Below are 21,437 nucleotides of genomic sequence, written 5' to 3'. Positions count from 1 at the left end.
AATAGCCACAGCTTTAGCCTTGTAACATTCCTAAGAAGTAGATAAAGGATCCTCAGTAAGATTCATTTTTGGAGATTTAAAGCCAGTTACAAAGCTAACATTTTAAAGTTTCTCAGGACAAAATACAAAATGAACCGATCTCAGCAAAAGCAAGATGTAAAAATTATACAATGAAACAATTTTAGAAGCAACAGCAAAAGCATAACTGACCCGCATTTCCAATTCTGATGTTTTCTAAAGTATATTGTGATAAGTTCTTGTGGGTTTTTTCGGGCTATATGGCCATGTTCTAGAGGCATTTCACTAGGGCATGCATACCATTATTAGGATGCTTTACTTTAATTTCAGCAAAAGTAAAAGATTGAATGCTCACAGTGATAGAGACACTGAGTGGTAGAAGATCAGACTCTCCCATGACCCTAGTTAGGAAACAATGAACTGCAAAGGCCTCTTTAACCTGTTTTAATGCTATTGTACACTGCTCTGTGATCTCTTGATATAGGGTGGTATATAAAATTTTATAACAAATATTATAGTTATAACTTGTTTAAAATACTAATCATAAGACCATTGAATTAATTGCCCATGTTACCAAATGGATGCTCAAAATTCTACAACACAGACTTTTATCACATACAGAGTGAGAAAGCTCAAATGTCCAAGCAGGATTCTAAAAAGGAAAAGCACTAGGGATCATATAGCAAATATACATGGGATAATGGAGCGCAGCAAAGAATTTTTAAAATCAGCTCTTGTTTTATAAATGATAGACCTTTGATCATAGAGATCTTTAGAAATGTCAGTGACACAACATTTGATCATTCTGATATGTAATCTGTACTTAGAACAAGAGGCTACTTTTAGGATGGAATATAGAGAAATTTCAGTTGGCATAGGGGCTAGGCAAGACTGCATTTTATCTGTTTAACTTGTATGCTGAACATATCCATGTCAAACAAGATTAAACGTGAAGGAAAGAAGCATGAAAGTTTTCATATGACATTATTCTACTAGCAGAAAATAGCAAAGACTTGAAACAACTGTTGAGCAAAGTCAAGGAATAAACTACCAAGGCATGTTTAAAGCTCAATATTAAGAAAACAAAATAATGATCAAATATTATTTTTATCGCTTTAAAGTGAACGATAAAGACAGTGATATAATGAAATATTTCCCATATTTTTGACCAATCATTAATCAGAATGGAAACTGTGGCCAAAAAATAAGAGACTGGGACTTGAAAGGACCATATGACTTTGAGGTTTTACAGGGTCGCCATAAGTCAAAATTGACTTGATGAAAGTTAACAATATAAAATAAACATTTGACTTTAGAGACCTAACAAAAATTCTATCAAGATGCCCTAGTACAGGTAGGATATGGGCTTTGAAAAATGTGCCCTATCTCCACGTCTGGACTTACTTACTTGGGCGATTCCTCATTGTCCAAGTAAGATTGCCCTCCAAGTGCAGTGTCCTGGCAGTGGGTCTGTAGGTGATTTTGGAGCCCTATTCTTGACCCGCATGTTCTCTTGCAGTGAGGGCATTGATTTCCAGGTAGAAGGTGGTCCCAGTCAGGGTTGGCTTGACGCGCCTTCCTCTTGGCACGTTTCTCTCTTTTGCCCTCCATTCATGCCTCTTCAAATTCCACAGCACTGCTGGTCACAGTTGATCTCTAGCTAGAGTGTTCAAAGACCAGGGCTTCTCAGTTCTCTGTCTCTATGCCACAGTTTTTAAGTTTGGCTTAGAGCCCATCTTTAAATCTCTTCCTGTGCACCAACACTCCATTTTCCATTCTTGAGTTGGGAGTAGAATAACTGCTTTAGGAGACGGTGATGGGGCATTCAGACAACATGGCCAGTCCAGCGATGTTGACGGCATGGGAACATCGCTTCAGTGCTGGTGGTCTTTGCTTCTTCCAGCATGCTGACATTTGTCTGCCTGTCTTCCCATGAGATTTGAAGGATTGTTTGGAGGCAACGCTGACGGAATCATTCCAGGACTTGAGTGTGACGTCTGTAAACAGTCCACAGGCATATTACAGGGTTGGGAGGACAATAGCTTCATAAAAAAGCACTTTGGTCTCCCTATGGATATCCCGGACCTCAAACATTCTCTTCTTCATTTGGAAAAATGCTGCACTCGCAGAGCTCGAGTGATATTGTATTTCAGCGTCAATGTTAACTTTGACTTTAAAGTAGTGTTATGTGTAGGTAGTTGGCTGGGTTCCCTAGCCCTTTAAGAAAAACTTTAATTTTAAGAACATTAACGAATACAACACTTCTACATTCACCGACTCGATGATGATGATGCTGCTGCTGCTGCTAATGATGATGATAATAATAATAATAATAGCAACAACAACAACAACAACAACAACACTTTATTTACATTCCATCCTTCTCACCCCAAAGGGGACTCAGGGCAAATCACAAGTAAACATACACGGCAAACATCCAATGTTGTTTGTATAGACAGTACACAGACAGAACTGAAGGACGTGTTGTTTCGCTGCCAGGGACGGTTGGGCTTGAGTCCACAGGGGGTGCTGTCACTCCATCCTCTATGATGAAGAGCCACCAGGACTTCTGCATTTCAGCATTTTCTTCTTTCTCTTTATGGCATTGTAAAACGCCTCCCCCGCTTTAGTGGTTCCTAATTTTTCTAATTACAGCTAAAGCTGTTTTCGAACTGCTTAGGTAAACAGTGAGCAGGACCGCTCATGCCAACCCGGGGGGTTCAAACTTGCAACCTTTCGGTTGATAGATCTTATAGTTGCTGATGATTTACCAGCTGTGCTAAACCTCCAGCCCAGTACCAACAGTGCTAAACCTCGATGCTGATATACCTGCTCATGTTGAGTGCTATGGGGCAAAGATCATCAAACCAAGAAGCATTAAAGCAGATTATGCAAATCTTGAAACTGGATAATGGACTACATATTCATTGGACACTTCCTTCCCATTATAAAAAACTTCATCAAAGGACTATATTTCTTCATCATGCATGTTCTTAACAGTGACTGAATCTCTTTGCAGGCCAAACTTAAAAAGATAAGTAGCTTTCATGCTTGCAGTACCTGCAAGTCCACAGGCCTGTGACATGAAAATATGCCTGCAGTTATAGAGAGTTGCTATTGAAAGGTGGAGACATTACAGGAGTGAAATTTTAGGCTGAAGATCAGAATGAGATCATCCCTTATACTTCTTGCAATCTTAGCTCATTGAGTCACCACTGTTGCCCTTACTAGTTTTAACTTGTTTAATGGACTGGTTCAGAGATTATATTTCTAGCTTTATCAGTCATGTATAATTTCTCCACGTATTTCTAAACCTACCACATATCACTGTCGTGAGTTCTTAACATTAGAGGAGCATGTATGATGGAAGCATTCTCAGCATCCCCAAAATGTCAAAACAGGTTAAGCAGGTTAATTAGTGGTATTCCTGGTCTTAGCTATCCACTTGAGTCTACAAGTATTAGAACTGCAAGCTTCTGCACTTTTGGGTGAATATTTCTCATAGTTTTCATAGCAAACAGGCAGATGGAATCTAGACTGAGTTTATAAAGAGACCCACTTGTCCCTTAGAAATGGTGAGATCACAAACCCAGTAGTTGATAGACTAGGGGCTATATCATTGACCTTTATACTAAGCACATTTTCAGCTTTCCTTGAAGTTACAAAATGTTCTTCTGGATTTTTAAAACAAACTTTCAGAGTTAAAAACCTAATTTTAAGAGTCTTAACTTTCACAATGAATTGAGGGATTTTGTGGTATTTCCTGACCTAGCTCTATTCGGTATTGTTTCCAGGGGGGGTTCATTCAAATGATTAGAGTGATATTAAAATTGCAGCGACAGAACAAAATGCCAACCTTATGAGTTTCTGAAGCTTCCCGTTAAGTTCTTTCCTGCTTCAAAGTTCTGGAAGGTATTTTGTAGAATTTTATCTCTGCGAAACAACATCCCCCTCCAGTTCTTACACTGCTGTTAGAGGTGACCTCCCTGCTCAAGATAGGACTTTCTGAAAAGCTCAGAGAATTGAAACCTTTTGGTTGTTTCTGCACATAAGGGTTGTATTGCTGCTAATGTTGATTCTTTAAATGAAATCTACTATAGGTTGTTGCAGATAAATGGCAAGGTCTTCTCCTTCACTCTGGTCTGGAAAACAAAATAATGTTCTACTAAAACCTTTCCAGGAGAAAAAATATATATCTGGGAATCTATTTAGTTTGTACTCCTGTCCCCGATTTCTACTGGAGTGAGACTAGAAACATTGTATATTCAATTTGTATACAGTATAATCTGTTTTTTTTAATAAACACATAAAGAAAACAACATATCTATGAGGAAATCATGCATCCCCTTGGATGCTAAAATATTTTTCTAAGCATGTTTATCAAAGGAATAGATTAGGATTTTTGAATCAATTGTACGTTAACACATGAAGCTGCCTTGTATTGAAATTAGAGCATTGCTTCCATCCAACCTTCAGAATGTATTCTGTATTTGTAGGAGTGAAAACTACTTTGTTTTTTACTAGGATCTCAAGATTCACTAATTCACAGAGTTCGATTGCCTCAATCCAATGAGACAGCTACAAAAGACATACATTTGGAAGTAAAAGTACTATTTGCCCATGAATCTGTTTGAAATACTGAACTAAATGTAGCTTGGTGCCTTGCCTTGAATTTCTCTTGATACCGCAAATGTTTTTCATTTTAGCAGTATAATTCAGTAGGTTGCTGGTGTTATGAAGCAATAACAAGTCCAAAACTCTTGCAAAATAATTATCCAGGGGTCTGTCTAACCCATTTGAGGCAGACAGCCTCTGTTCCCTGTAGCTCCCTCACCCTGCTAATTCAGCCACCTCTTAACTGGAGAATTGAATTGAGGTCTTTTCTGTGCTGCAAATCATATGTGTCACCGTTGAGCTATAATGTGCTCTAAAATAATATAGACATATTTCTTTTTCGTGGTCTCTGTGAATGCACACATATGGAGATTACTGCGCCTGCGCAGGCTCTAACAGAAGCTTCCCAAGCTGTGATGGTTCAAATTTTGGTGGTAACACTGCCCACTCCTCCCAAGGGCATAAAAGGTGCCCAGGCTCCACGTTCTCCAGTTCCTGAGCTACAGTCGCAGCTAGAAAGGAGGAAGTTTGCATAAGAGGGGAGGAATGGATGGGTTTGTGTGAATTCACAGAGCACTATTCAAAGACACACCGTTACAGGTAAGCAACCTGTCCTCCTTCTTCATGGTCTCTGTGAATGCACACATATGGAGACTAGCAAGCTATAGTCATGGTAGATGGGACACATATCAAACCGACTCCAATTAAGTGAACCAATAAGGCATTTATTGCACATATCAATAAAGCGTAGTGCATAAGAAGGTACAAATATAATGTCACACTTCTTTCCTGGCAATAGTAAGAGCATGGAAGTGCAAGTAAAAATTACACACTCATTCTGATGGCACAGAAGGCACATTAGCATTGGACCTGTGGTCCTTTTCTTGGAACAAGTAGACAGACTAACAAGTCTCTACATAGAGTAAGTAGGCAGAACAATAGCATTGCCGGTACTGAGGGACGATACCGTGGAGATAACGATTGTCCCTATGAGGGCAGGAACCGATAGAGAGAAACATCTTTTGGACTGGCATGCCCATAATGTTTTTAGAACTCAGACACAATATAGTCTACCAATTCATGTTACCTTTTCCACAATAAAGGTTTAGAGATTGAGATAAGTGATGTGCATTGGCTCTTGTGTCTGTGTGACACAGAAAAGTGCAAGTGTATGTGGCCTGGTGCGAGGTAATATTTATGACAGGCAGGAGGACAGAATTGACCTGCAAAATGCAGTGTCCAAATGAAACCTCAAGCCCAATCTTTAGCGGAACAGAAATGTTAGGGGATTGGCCCCTTGCAAATGGAGTCCAGTGGAATTTCACGAAGGAAGGCTGTGGAGGCTGCCAGACCCTTTTGTTGATTGAGGGCAAACTGAAGAATGGGGAAGTCAATGGGCCAGTTGGTAACAGAGTTTGATTGCCTCAATCCAATGTGAAAGCTGTTGGGAGGAAACAAGGTAGCCAATTTTGTCAGGGACTTAAGATATAAACAGTCATGGGGACTTTCTCCTTGTCTGAGTCCTGTCTCTGTAGAAGAGTAGGGCTCTTCTGACATCTAGCAGGTATAACTGTCTCTCTAGGTATGAGGAGGGGGACTGAAAAAAGACTGGGAGGATGATCTCCTGGGTTAGTGTGGAAAGCTAATACCATCTTTGGGAAGCTTCTGTTAGAGCCTGCACAGGTGCAGTAAACTCCATATATGCGAATTCACAGAGGACCACTCAAAGAAACACTGATACAGTTTATACGGTTTCATCATAATGCTTGTGAGAAATGGATATGGGGAGAACTCAAATGTGGAGACTCCAAAGTTTAACTTGTAGTCTCCACATCTGAAGCTGAGGCTTTCTAAGAGTGTAGCAGTGGTCTAGAGAGAGGGCTGTGACCAGTATGGACCATAACATGGACACTGGATAATATTGATGAAATAAGTAAGAATTGGGACTGTGACAAGGATGCTTTCTTTTTGTGTCCTACAGGCGGAGGAACACACAGCCTATATGTGCAAATCTGCAAGAAGCAATCCTGACGTGTTACAATGAAAACAAACACCAAGTGCTCAACTGCTCAGAGCTGGTCAAGGAGTATCAGCGTTGTGTTAGGCTAGCACAAAAGGTAACTTGGTTTACTGCCAGATTAATTTTTTGTTTTATTCCAAGTGAATGTTTTCCACTCTTTACTAGTGTTTCTGATGATGCATAGTTTATCTCTATATGAATTCCCTTATAGCTGCAACTGTGGATAACTGGGGGATTGATACTTGAAAAACCTGGTTGTATGATCTAGCTATCACAGATGGTCATGAAGAAAGCTAAAATTGCTGATAACAAGCCTGTGCACTGATCATTCCTATAGCATGTGCAGACTTTACCTATTCTGTTTTGTTTGTCTTTACAAAGACCTTATAATCCATCCCTTGAAGGTTCATAGTCTGCTCAAACAATCAGTCTGGTCACTTCCAGTCTTGATGGTGCTGAGTACTTTTGTGAATTTGAGCTTGATGAACAGCATAGATATAGAAGCAGCAGCCCAGTCTAGACAGAGCTATCCTGGCTAATTTCTTCTCTATATAATTGCAATGCAACTATATATGGGAACAGCCTTTGAAAACCACCCAGAACCTTAAGTAGTTCAGAATTAGGACAGCACAACTGGTAACAAGAAGCAGCCTTACCAGTAATAGTACACTAGCAGTGTTCAATATTTCCAGATCCAGTTAAATTCTAATAATAACCTCCAAATTCCTAAAGAGCTGAGAACTAAGTCATCTGATGGATTCCTTCTTCCCATATCTTAGGATCCAGTGTTGGATCCTAAGATGATCTGAGGACTTTCTTTGTTGTGCCACTGTGGTTGTGCAGTGTCCTCTCTTGGAAGCACTGACTTTGGTTTCTTATTAGTTCCAATCTAAAATGTCACTTTCTTCCAATGCTTTGAGGTCTAAATATAATGATTTGAATCTGTATGGTCCAGTGTGATTTTGACTTTTTAAAAACATTGTTTAAATTATTTTAGGATATTCAACAATGTTTCTTTGTTTTCAGTTGCTTTTTGTCTACACATCTACACAGATTATTTGATATCAGACAGGATAATATGTGTATCTGTTGTTATGTACCTTCAAGTCAGTTTTGACTTATGACAATCCTAGGAACCCCATCATCAGTTTTTCTTGACAAGATTTACTCAGAGGGGATTTGCCATTGCCTTCCTCTGAGTTATATAGCCTACAGCTCTCAGTAGTGTCCCTTCCCTGTACTAACCAATCCTGACCCAGGATTTTGTGCCTTTAAGGTATTTATGCAGCACATATGTCTCCCTACAGGTAACTTCAAATGAAATGAACTGGTTTTTTTACCTAAGACAGGTCATTTTCAGTATTGACACCCTGATTATAGAAGGCTCCTCCCTAAACCAGTCAAAAATCATTTTAACCTAAATTTTATAATCATTCTAATTTTGTAAAGAGTGTGTGTTTGTACATGTTCCTATATTTCATTGCTACTGGCCTACATACTTTGCTTTTTTCATTTTATTTTAAACTTGATCCTTGCTATGATGTGTTTTTATATTGCATGCCCCCCCTCTCTCTCCCTCTCTGCCCCCCCCCTCTCTCTCTCTATATATATATTTGTAAATTTCCAGAGATCTTCAGATGGTATAGAAATGTAATAAACAAAATGAAACAAACCAAATCCCATGAAAAGAGTTAGGCTGAGAGCTACTGCTTGCCCAAGGCTATCTACCCAGTAGGTTTCTCATATAATCTTTAACTTTAACAGAAGTCCACAATTTTACTGTTTCCAGCCACAATACAGCTTTTAATATATAATAACAACTGCTTTGACTGGATTTGTCTTATTGATCAGATTTAAAGGTTTAATCCAGGGCAGTTCAGTTCACTACCATTGTGTTTTGTGTAGATATTTGCTTTCTTTACTATATCCTTCATTCCCTCAGGTGCACAATTTCCTTTTTTTAGTAGAATGCAGTCTTGTTTCTTGTGTCATGTTATGAAAGTATTCCAAAACCTTATCCTCAAAAGGGAATGAAATTATTGCTGTTGTTGTGATAAAATAGGTAAATCCTTTAAACAGACTAACTGAATGGTATCTTTCAAATACATGAGTTCTCATGTGCCAGGTCAGATGTGAAATCAGATATAGACTGATATTTATCATGTTGGATGTTTCCCCCTCCCCGATGCCATCCCCACTACTTCTCTTTAGACTACGTTTGGATGATTTCATGGGTTGAGTTAGGTTTTAATAACTACTTGTATTTGTTCTTAGCTTAGATTTTAAAATGTGTTGAGGTTTGAAGTATATAACCCGTTGGGTTTGATGTGGATGTATGGGACTGGGTCCCCCTGTTATGATCTGGGCATTGACTGTAATAAAGTTTACTTACTTACTGGTGCTAATGACTTTTTTGATTTTAGGATAAAACTAGACAGACATAGGGCTGCTCTAAAATTAGTGTCAACTATTTTTTATCCAAGGGGTTCATTTCCATCACCAAGAAAAAAGCTCATTTAAAATCACTGATTTAAAACAACTTTCCAGTTCCTAAAAAAAGCATTCTAATGAATAATTCTATTAACTAGAATAAATTGGTTCGTAACCAATACAATTGTTATGTAATCTACAGACTTGTCTAAATCTTAAGATCACGTGATTAGCTAGGATGGTAATCCATAGACAAATGCATGCCTTTTCTCAGTGCAGAGATCAATTTCTAAGTCACAATAAAACATGCAACGTGACTCTGACATAACATCCGTAAACATGAACTGAGGGATATATTAGCAGTGTAACGAATCAAATACAATGCTATTTTCAGTGATGTTCCTAGGTATATTTTATACTTTAAAGCAAGGCTAAGCAACTGTGGAAGGCTAGGGAAGCTCTGCAAAAAATAAACATAAATAAAGGGGAAAGGTGCATCCAAATGCCCTCTAGGAGGCATGGGAGATATTTTCCACCACATTTTTGCATGTTCCTGGACCATTTTAGGTCCAAGAGAATTTTTTTAAAAATGGGAAGTGAGCAGAAGTCACTTCTTGTTTCAAAAAAGTATTGTCTGGAACCTAAATTGGTACACCTAAATGTGATGGAAATGCAAATAAAACAAAGAAAGAAAGAAACTCAATGGGGGCAAACACGATTGAAATATCTTCCATGTCACTGAAAGAATGGGGCATTTTGGAACAAAACCATATCTTTTACTGAAAAAATATTTGTAACCCTCAGAGGCCCCAACATGACCCATGTGGGCTACCTGCAGCTGTACTGTGCCCACTCCTGCTTCAGAGAAAGTTTGGGATGGATGAGCCTCAACTTGATCTTACTGAGGACACTTTTGAGTATGCAAGGTGGGATCACGAGTGGATCTCCAGTCAAGACTAAAGTATTGCCAGACTGGGAGAGATTTAAAATATTCTTCAAAATTTCCATTGTGCAAGGAAATGACTATTTATAGTATCATCTGGTTCTGTATGTGATGATTGGCTGACAAAGCGTTTCCTTGGAGGCTGTCATGGATTGTGTGCGACTTCCGATTTAGACAAGGGAGACATGTGAATGCAGAACTTGGAAGCCGAGGTGATTTCATTGGGTGGGGGGTTAACATGAACTGAAGAGAAGCTGAGAGTGTGTAAAGGAGCCTTTTTCCCTTTCCATTTATATGGTGAAGGGGAAACTGTGTGCCTGATTTAAGTACAACTGAAACAAACTGCCAGCCAACTCCCAGAAGAAGCCCCGACAGAAGGAGATGGGGAAATTGTCAGGATATATTAGCTCAAATGCTGTTCCAGGTCCTGGTGGATTTTTCCCCTTCCTGTTTACAAAGAAGGTCTTTGTATGTCTGCAAATCAGCAAGGTTCAGGCTGCCAAGGAAAGAGCTTTTCTTCGGTATCTTTTGAAGTCTCCAGCTCCTAAAACGTGTGCTTTTCTTTTTTCCCCCAATCTTGGCTTTAAAGTAAAGCAGGCCTTGCCTCACTGTTGCACAAGCCTTTTCCCCCCAAGTAGCTCTTTACAGTGTATGCCTTATCCCTTGCCAGCTGCTGATATGCAAGCCTTCCCTCATGCCTCTGGTAAATCAGGCTTTTCTTTCTCCTCCTCTCTGTCTCTTTCTTTCTCTGGAAGTATATCTTTAGCAAATGCATTTACCAATACATCTTTATAGCACACGGTGCTGAAGGAATATGATTACCAAAGAAGACAGATTGCATTAAACTTCTGCATATTTGCAGGCTCCCACTCCAACTGTTTAAGGAAGGAGACTGGGATACTGCCAGCCAACACCTCAACCTGCCATTATTGTAGAGGAAGTTGGAAATTTGAGTGACTGGTGAGAGTAGAGGACACTGAAAAATCCTATTTACTACAAGAGATCCTTTCTTCTTCCTTTACACAAACAACTAGGTCAGGATAGTTCACAAGGAATGTACCATTATCTGTAAGCTCTGCTGAAGATTTTTCCACTGGATTAGTTTTATCTGTATTGTGTTTGTTTCAATCTTCCATGGTGCCTTGAGTCCTAGTTGTGAATGAAAGCAAAGATATTAAATAAATAAATAAGATGGATACAGTACTGAAGACCATTTTACATTGATCTACAAGAAGAGGCAGTAAGATGGAAAGAAAAATCTTTGGTTGTTTTTGTTTGCTTTTTTCTGTTCTACCATTTCCCACTGAACAGGTAGCTGTGAGATCAGATGCATGCTCAGCAGGGATGCCATGAAAGATTACAAGATTCGCAAAAGCTGTCATTTCAGAAAGCCAAAAATACGCTCTGATATGTTTTCTTCTTCTACCAGTCAAAAACTTGTGGCAGGTTTCCTGTGCCATCCACCATCTGTGAAGATAGGTTTGGGGGCAGCGAAATCTGTCAAGATGGTGGAGTGAGAAGGAAGACGACGGCGTAGAAGCAAGAGTCTTATTTGAGTCCTTCTTTCTCCCCCATCTCAACACATATTTTGTAATCTGGCATTAGCAAACTTTGCTGTAAATAGGTAAATCTAGCTGGAAAAGAGGCATTTCATCTTTATCATCAATAAGACACATTTTCCATGGTTTTGATTCATTTGAAATTGCTGAAAAATCCCCAGTGTGTGTTTGTAGCATGTCCTGTTGTTATTCTATCAAATATTATTATCTGATTACCATATAAGCAGATAGAGACAGAATAAAGAAAAAGAAAGAAAGAAAGGTGCATAAGTTTGAGTACTCTAGCCTTTCCCAGCATACATTGAGGGAGATTGGAGTGGTACAAATGAACAATTGAAACTGATCCAGTGGCCCTTAGCCTAAGATATCCAGTGTTTTGTCCTAGTGCTTATGCTTGCATCCTCACTTATAGGATGGATTTCTTAGCCAGTATCTGCTTATCAAGGGCAACAATTGAATAAAAGATTAAGATAGCAGTAAAGGTTACAAATGTGGCTATACTGACCTAACTTTTCTGGATTGGCTTCAAATAAGATTCCAGAAAAGGCATTTAATTTTAAGAGGCGCCTCTAAACAAATAGCTTGGGGAACAAAACAAGAATCTGTTTTTACATGTAGTGTGGGAGATTCTAGCATTGCTGCAAATACGATATATGCTCATCTATAAGTCGACTCTCATTTATAAGTTGAAGACTGGTTTTGGAGCTAAAAATATGGATTTTAATATGATTTGTGAATAAGTCAAGGGTCATTTCACAGGAATGAAACACATCAATGCTGCCATATGCCAGCCATCCTCAGCCAGCACCATTTCCCCACCCAGATGTGATGAATTGCCTACCTGTAGGCCAGGGAAAGGCTCAGGAAGTAGGCCCAATTATTTCGGCAGCCATTTTGTGGAATGGTGCATGGAGGCATCCATCTTAGGTTAGTCATTTCCTAGAGGAGGCGGAGCTTAGGAGCAGCCTGGAGGGAAATGTGGAGAACCTTTGTGATTGGCTGGGGGAAAGAGGGCGGAGCTTAATTGAAGTGCAGAAAAAAATTGCCTTTAGGAGTACGTTTTAAAATCTGACAGTTGAGTCAGGGTCTGAGTGTTGAAGAAGAGAGTTAGGTTTTAGGAGAGTTAGGAGAGGAGAAGTTAATGAAGCCAAAGTGGTTAGTTAGAGAATATAGATAGCTATTAGTGAAGAATAACTGGTATAGAGATTATGGGAAAGGACTGTTTAAAGTATTAGGAATTCTAGTCAGAAGAAAGTCTGCTACTTTCCTGAGGGAGTGCAGAATTGTTATTGGAACCAAGTACTGAAATGTTTTAAGTAACCATAAGCTTCATCTCATTCTTGCAACCGTTACACTTAAGTGCCTGTGTTTTTGAAAACCACATAAATAAACAACTTTGTTCTTTGTTAATCAACAGCTGTCTCAGAGTGCCTCTATGTGAAGAAGTTCCATAGCAGATTAGAGAAACAGAGTTCCCAGATTGGTGGCAGCGACTTCTTAGGAGAATCTCAGTGTTATTTACCTCAGTGTTCTGTGCCCTGAGTGCGAATTCAACACATTCCAGCTTACTTAAAAGCTCTGGTCAAACACTGAAAATTCCTTTTAAATTGGGTGATTGCCTGTTTCCACATTAAAGATACCTCAGAATATTGTGTATTGGTGGCAAAGTCTCTGCAGCCTCCAAGCATTTAAGTCGTTTTAAATATTAATCTGTGGGTAAGTCAAGGGTCATTTCACAGGAATGAAACACACCAATGCTGCCATAGGCCAGCCACCCTCAGCCAGCACCATTTCCCCACCCAGGCATTCAAAATGGCTAGAAGCAGTGCCATGGTGAAGAGAGTAGAAGGGTCCGGTGCTTCTTTTAGGTTCTCCAGAAAATAAGCTGACCCAAGTTTTGGGGTTGGTTTCTTGATCAAAATTTCTAGACTTATGTATGAGTATTTGAGGTATATGCCAGAATTGATTGTCTCTATCAGGTTAGAGGGTATTATGCCTGTGGTCAACATAATAAGCTGGTGGAGATGAGGTTGGGAGAATATTTTGGTGTGGCAATTAGGCTTTGGCACACCATGCAGTTATATTTCTTTTGGAGCCCAATTTAGATTCAGATAAGATGCAAAATAAATCATGGAGGTCCAGTTTTCTTGAGGCTATTTTTAGGCAATCCACACAATCACTACGGAGTTAGATACATTGAATCCAAAGATCCTAGATTCATGGTTCTGTCCCCAACTCCCGGTTCCTTCAATTTAAGGATGATAACCAAGCTTATAACGATGCGCAATAGATTGCAGTCAGAGATTCTTCTGAAGACATGATGAAAGGGGTCTGGAAGCGGTGGGCATGATTCTATTCTACATATGTGGAAATTTCTGTGAATTGCTTACATATCACTGCTTTCCACATGCTTTTATTATTAATGTTGCCAACATGCTCCTCACCACGTATTTGAGTATTCATTTATCTCATTGAGAGAGAAAAATGTGTCAACTGTCTTAGATGTTTTCTTTAGGGATTCTTTGTTTTCTTTGAGGTTTGCTGCAGAATTTCAGACAAGAGCACAAAAATTGCCGCTTTTAGGTCTAAATAAAGGCTGAGATAATAGTGCAGCTGTAGGAGGGGCTGCTTCTATTGTGGTTTTTCAAATTATCTGTAGTTTATCGACTGCAAGATTTATCAGGAGTGTACCACAGCTTGTAGGCAATTAGGATAGAAAGTTGATGCTGTAATCTTTCACCAGTATTTTCTCTCCTGTCAATGGGGGGTCTGAAAATTTTGCTTAATGTGTTCCTTGGCTACAAAAAAGAAAAATGTCTGCATCTAGGGTAAATAATAAAGGTCTACCTGCTCCTCCCTCCCTTCCTCCACCTGTCCCTAGCAACTCCAATGGCTTGATAACAGTAGCTGTAAACTGTAATATAAAGGACAAGAGATGGAGAATGTGAATGTTTTACTTTACTTGTACATTTGTATTCATACATGGGTGATTTCTCACTTGGTCAGTAACTATTGAGCTAGCCAACACTGCTTATAATTGTAAGCAAAACTACATCATTAAATACAAAAAGTCAGTTCAAGTAATCCTAATAGAATCAACCATACATACCAAGATATGAGTAAAAGTATTAAAATCTAAAGTATTAAAATCATATAATTAAATTATAAAGTAAGATCATCCAGGCTATAGTATTTCTGATTTCTATGCATGGTGTGAAAGTGGAAAAGAGAAAAAAAAGTTGATATGGAGAGAATCAACTCACTTGAAATATGGTGCTGGAGAAGAGTTCTGCAGATACTATTAAAAAGACAATAAATGAGTGCTGGACTAAATCAAGCCTGAACTTTCCCTAGAAATAAAATGACAAAACTGAGACTGCCGTATCTTGGACATATTATGAGATGATACAACGCACTGGAAAAGAGTCTAATGTTTGGTTTATTGGAAGGCAGCAGGAAAAGAGAAAAGTTGCGCTGCAGATCAAATGACTCAATCAAGGATGCCATGGTTGTGTGTTTGTAAGACCTAAGCATGAAGAGCAGTTGATAATAAGGGCTCTGGAAGATCTCTCATTCATGGGGATGCCATGAATTCAAATCAAGTTGATGGCAAAGAATAACAACAGCATCCTATTAAAAATTTAATTAGAATGTAGGATTATTAAAAAACAAAAAAAACAAAAACTCTCACCTCACTGGTGGCCCTTCTTCTCTCACATCAGTCATTTAGTCCAACAGGATTTTTATCTCTTTTACTGCATATTGTGAGACAGCTTTCCATTTCATTCCCTGCCATCTCTTCCTCTCACCCCATTGCAGTTGCTGTATGTTTTCCCTGTACAGAGCAAATAGTGTGGAGAGAGTGGAATTGAATCAGTAAAATAAGATGCAGTGGGTTTGAATCCCAGCCTAGTGCTAGAGTCCTGGTCCAAGCCTGTCTCTCTCTGCCTCCCTATGAAATACCACATAATCTTTATCATTAGCTAGTATCTATTCATGTTGTGCCATTATCCCCCTGGAAAATCCTGTTAGTGCTATCCAGCTAAAATGAGTAGTCAAGGGCCTTCTCAAGACCTGATGCCCTCTATTTGCAGTTTTAATCTCTGTACCCCAGCTAATGCCCAAGGCTCTCCAAATGCATAGGTGGAACCCTCCTTCCTAAATGCATTGGTTCTTTTCCTGAGCTGGCACGTGTTTGTAATCAGCTTTTATTTGAAAGGAGTAAACATTAATTCCATTTGCCTTCTCTTGAATCCGTGGTATGTAGAACACATTGATTGTATGGATTACTTCTTTAGCATATGCCCCTAAAACACGAATCCATTTGTATCAGTGTAGATCTGTTTAAAAGCACAGAGATTTATTCATCCTCTCTAGATTTACTGTTCCACTTTTTGAAATGTAGAGTTGGTAACATTTTTAATACACCTTCATATTTGGAGACACGTTTCTTTTATTTCCATTTTTCCTGTCTTCACTGGAATGTATACAGCTAATTTGCAGCTTATTTAAGCACAAACATTTAACACCATGAATGACAATACCCACGCTTTGCAGAAAAAGGTAGATAATTTTTGTATAATAACCCAGATTGTTGATAAAGGATCTTCAAGTTCTGCTCTAAAAATCACAAATTCTGTAACCAAAGCCCCAAATATGCTGTTCTATTGAATTATGCAGATTGGGCAGACCTGAATGGATTTTATTAAAATTTGCATTCTTGCATAATTTGCACAGCTGCAGTTTTGTTTGTTGTAAAAAAATGTGACTTTCTGTTCTATGAGACTAGAAAGAATGGCTGTTCTTCTCTGAAAGTGCTTTAAAAAAAAAGCGTTCCTCTACTGCTTTGACCTCAAGTTGTCTGCCAACACCAGAATTTCATAAACAACTTTCCCCCTTGATTTGATTTCATGAAATGCAGAAATAGGCCTGACAGGCAGGCAGTTAGCACATCCCAAATAAAACATTGGCTATCATCAGTTCTCAAATTCTTGTGGGAAGGAAAGACTGTATTTATTAATTTATGGATAAGTTATATATTAATAAAATGGTTTCAGCATACTATTAATATATCTGAAATTATCTTAACAGATTGTGAGTTGTAAACATTGGAACCTGACTCATATCTAGACTCTTGCTTGACCTAGGTGATCAATGCTTACTCCTTACTTTAAAATAATTCATCCCAGCAGATTTTAATTTTGCCCCAAACTCACATTCCTCAATATCTTTACATCCATACTTTATTTATCTTTTCCCTTCTCCTAAACTGGATTCATGGCACCTTGCAGAGAGCATTATAAATGAAAGTGTATATGGTTAAAAGCATACAAATATTATGAATAAAACAATATTAAACTAACAACATTTTTTAAACCATAGTGAACTTGGTAAAGTTCGGAATTCATCAACTTTGAACCAGTAGTTAGTATGATGATATCACCAGTATCTCCTTACTGCTGGAGCTAACACAACTACAACATGGTAACTACTTTGACTATTAAAGCTTTTTCAAATATTTTATGTGAAAATGCTAAATCCAATAGGTCATGGTATGACCAAAGTGCTCTTCCAGCAGTCACCAGCCAATCCCTCTGCAATGCCGGAAATACAGCTTAATAGTGTAACATTAGAAGATGTTGACCATTTCCACTATCTTGGCAGCCACCTCTCCAAAAAAAGTAAACATTGACACTAAAATACAACACCTCCTGAGCTCTGTGAATGGAGCATTTTTCCCAATGAAGCAGAGAGTGTTTGAGGATCGGGACATCTGTTGGGATACCAAGGTGTTTGTTTAAAAAACTATTGGCTTCCCAATCCTGCTATGTGCCTGTGAAATGTGGACTGTCTACAGATGTCACACTCAACTCCTGGAATGATTCAATCAGCGTTGCCTCCAGAAAAATCCTGCAAATCTCTTGGGAAGACAGGCAGACAAATGACAGTGTGCTAGAAGAAGCACAGACCACCAGCACTGAAGCTATGCTCATACGCCATCAACTCCACTGGACTGGCTGTGTTTTTCGCATGTCTGATCATCATCTCCCAAAGCAGTTACTGTACTTCCAATTCAAGAACGGGAAACGTAATGTTTGTGGACAGGAAAGGAGATTTAAAGATGGGCTTAAAGCCAACCTTAAAAACTGGGGCATAGACACTGAGACCTGGGAAGCCTTGGCCCTTGAGTGCTCTAACTAGACATCAGCTGTGACCAGCAGTGTTGCAGAATTTGAAAAGGCATGAATGGAAGGCGAAAGGGAGAAATGTGTCAAGAGGACGGTACGTCAAGCCAACCCTGACTGGGACCGCCTTCCACCTGGAATCAATGCCCTCACTGTGGGAGAACATATGGATCAAGAATAGGGCTCCACAGCGACATATGGACCCATCGCCAAGACACTACTTGGCGGACCATCATCCTCGGGCTACAAGGGATCACCTAAATAAGTATGTAAGATATTACCTTCTACTCCAGCTCATCACTTTTGGTCACATTGGTCTATTTCAGAGGATGCACTGTGTACATGCTCTGCCAGGCTGTGATTAGGTGCAGTTTCTGCAGATCTTTGAAGTAAAGTACAGTGGATGATAATTAGGTGAGATGCTTAATATGGGATGTTCATGCTTTTGTCCATCAAAGCAATTATAGGAAATACACTGCAATTGAAGCAACTATTAGCGGAATGAGGAAATTTTATTATTACTGCTAATGTGTTAATGTTAAATTGTTAAGGGAAAATGTTAAGAAAAAATGAATTAATCAATTTGTTAAATATGTCATTTAAAATGGCAAAAAGACTGATAACAAACTTAAACAAGAACTGTTAATTAGTACTCTTCTTAACTCTTGTTCTTTTTCTTAGTTGCTTTTTAATTTAGATTTTAAGTACTTTTATAGACAGCAATACCCCCATTAGTTAAATCAATACAATTAACCATCACAGTCTTCCAGATCTTCTACTTAGCATGTTTGCATGAAATCCAGGAGCAATTTGTGAGTTTCCTTTACAAATATGAATCACTGTATTTCAGAACTGCAACTGATTTATTGGTGCTATTTTGCTTCAATATCTTTGATGGTTGCAATGAAAAGCATTTAATCTCTCTATTACTGGGAACTGCCTGGATGGAAATTGCAAAATTTTGGAATTCTGCCTCTACAAATAAGGGTTAAATTGGATAGAATCTGGTCTACAGCCGTATCTCAAAAACTTACCATTTACAATTCTCTGACAGATAGGAAAGGGAAAATGGCTTCATAAAAATATACTCACCATTCCTCCACTACAATATGGATATAACTTCAACACATGGACCACCAATAAATGAACACAGTTGCAATTTCACAATTACAATTTGTGGAAAATGTTAACAAATTAGCAATAACAAATTCATTATTCCCAAGCCCTGGTCTTTAGTTTTACTTCCCTCTAAGGCAGTGGTTCTCAACCTGGGGTCCCCTTAAGTTTTTGCCCTTCAACTCCCAGAAACCCTAACAGCTGGTAAACTGGCTGGGACTTCTGGGAGTTGTAGGCCAAAAACATCTGGGGGCCCCAGGTTGAGAACCACTGCTCTAAGGGCATATTGGCACAGGCCACGCAATGTGAGATGAAGAGGCAAGACTTGATCACATGCCAAACATAGGGTCTGTTTGAAGGCCTAGACCACTTTGACCAGGGACCACTTTGACCAGGGACCACTCTCCAACATTAGTACCAAAAGGGTTACAAATCAGTTTTTGGTCAACTTTAGATTCGGTTTAGGGTGCTGATTCAGAAAATTGTACTGGATGGACCACATCAGCTCTAGTTTCTGATACAGAACATATGCCATGGTCAGCAACAGGGAAGGAGTGGTAGGCGTTGTGAAAGAAGTGGAAATAAAATAAATAAAATAAAGAGGAAGGAGGCTCGTAGACCAGAGTTTCGTCCTTGCGGCCTACTGGTAGTTTGCGGCCCACAGGTTAAGAACCACTGGCCTAGTTGGTGCTTATACTCATAGGAAAGGTCAGCTCTGACTGTGTTCTGGGATTCATGCCTCTGCACCATAGAGACTTTAGTCCTTCGTCTCCCCCCCCCCCCCCATGCCCATCTCCACCCCAATATGCATAGGCGCATGACCAGAGTGCCTGTCTCTTAGTTGTTTTTGCCATGTGGTGTGGTTTACATCTATAATCTCTGGTAAACATTACGGAGCCCATTTTGGAGTATTCTGTGATTTTACTTATTCTACTTTAAAACCTCAAAAGTGTGTCTCTGAGTGCATTAATTGAAACCCTGTGTTTTTGAGCTACCTCCAATTTACCCTTGTGGTTGGTGTAGCTGGAAGGCTGAGAGGGGCGGTATACAAATACAGTAAATAATAGCTGTGCCCTGAGAAATAATAATATTGATACATCTTTCTCAAGCCAAATCATAGTAGCTCTGCTAAACTAGCCCTTGTAAAGCTTCCCAGTTAAAGGATCTGCAAATCTAGATAAGACTAGAATTTCTTGGTCATTATGGAAACATCAAGATTGGCACATCAGTTATAAGTGAACTACATTTTCATGAAATCACTTAAAAACACAACTGTTGGAGAAGGAAATTATACTATATTTTCCACAGACTGTCAGGAAAGAGCAAATGTAAAGGACCCTCTGTCTGAAGCTCTGCCAAAGTGCTGCACGGTCAGTGCTCCTAATGCTGTTGGACTGTATCTGCTATTATTATTATTATTATTATTATTATTATTATTATTATTACTATTTCGTACCCACCTCTCCTTGCAGCTCAAGGCAAGGTGCAACATAGTTAAAACACTTCATAAAACATTATGTAAAATACATATATTTAAACATATTTCTGTACAAAAATTCACAGAACAAGGATTAAGATACAGTAAACACAGGACATGAGTTAAGAAATACTCAGAGGTGGTTTTGCCAGTTCCTTCCTCTGAAATATTGCCAACTTCCCTTCTTTGTGTTGGTGGTCTCCCATCCAAGTACTGATCAGGGTGTCCTGCTTAGCTTCCAAGATCAGATGGGATTCAGTTCCTTTAGAATTTTTAGGCAAATTCACATACATAGTCATAAATATGTATTTGTTCTGATCATCACAAGAAAGGTAAGCAGAAAAAGCTTCATTAGAAACGACAATTTCTCTCTAGCGTTTTTTTTTAAACCATGACCTGCCTGTAGAGTAGGTCTTACTGATTATATATTGCTACATGTTTATGCTGATTAAGTTCCTATTTTACTTAGAGTTTATGCTGCTGTGATTTGTTTTTATTTTTTAATCTGTATTTTTTACACCTTATATTTGGGCAAATGCTGTGGTGATAGCACTTTTGGAGGAGTTTATGACTCAATAAATGGCCCCCCACAAGGGAATGAGTGAAGAGGCCGCAAGCAGCTAGCAGCTGCTGTTTATTTAGTCATAAACACTGAGGAGAGTATTACTGGATTAACTGTACCCAGGCGTTCTCATGGCCTGTTTATTTGCAGAGGTGAAAATAATCCACGTTGTGCATCTAATTGCAAAAAACGGAAATCTAGAAATGGGTTACTGTTTAATTCCCTGCGGTAAAGGTTTCCCATTCCAAAACATCTCCAATCAGTCCATACGCAAAAGCTTTTTGCATGCTCTAATATTCACTGGTGGATAAACTAAAAATATGGAGCTGCCTGAAAGGACATAAAGTGTCATCTTAATATATGAGGCATGTCCGAGAGTAAAAATGCTGGCCTACTTAAAATGGAAATGGTTGCTGCGTTCACCCAGCATTTATGAAGCTGGAGGCATACTTTCTTCATTTTCAAGTGTTCCACAAACGTATCGCACAATCTGTGTAGAGCCCAGGTGCTTCA

General features: G+C 38.9%; 1 protein-coding gene across 3 annotated transcripts in view; it reads left to right on the top strand.

The window, feature by feature from the left end:
• CHCHD6 (coiled-coil-helix-coiled-coil-helix domain containing 6) overlaps positions 1-21,437 on the top strand; it is a 238,841-nt gene that overhangs the window by 162,665 nt on the left and 54,739 nt on the right. For 2 of the 3 annotated variants that reach the window (XM_060766196.2, XM_060766195.2), the window contains one exon: positions 6,614-6,749. The exons of the other annotated variant lie outside the window; for it this stretch is intronic. In XM_060766196.2, the coding sequence (XP_060622179.2) occupies positions 6,614-6,749 (136 nt within the window). The remainder of the gene's footprint in view (positions 1-6,613; positions 6,750-21,437) is intronic. 3 annotated transcript variants of the gene reach the window in all.

The sequence above is a fragment of the Anolis sagrei genome, chromosome 2, assembly GCF_037176765.1.
Source record: "Anolis sagrei isolate rAnoSag1 chromosome 2, rAnoSag1.mat, whole genome shotgun sequence".
Taxonomy (NCBI): Eukaryota; Metazoa; Chordata; class Lepidosauria; order Squamata; family Dactyloidae; genus Anolis; species Anolis sagrei.
The sequence above is the reverse complement of the archived record's forward strand: the minus strand, read 5'-3'. Positions and strand labels throughout refer to the sequence as shown.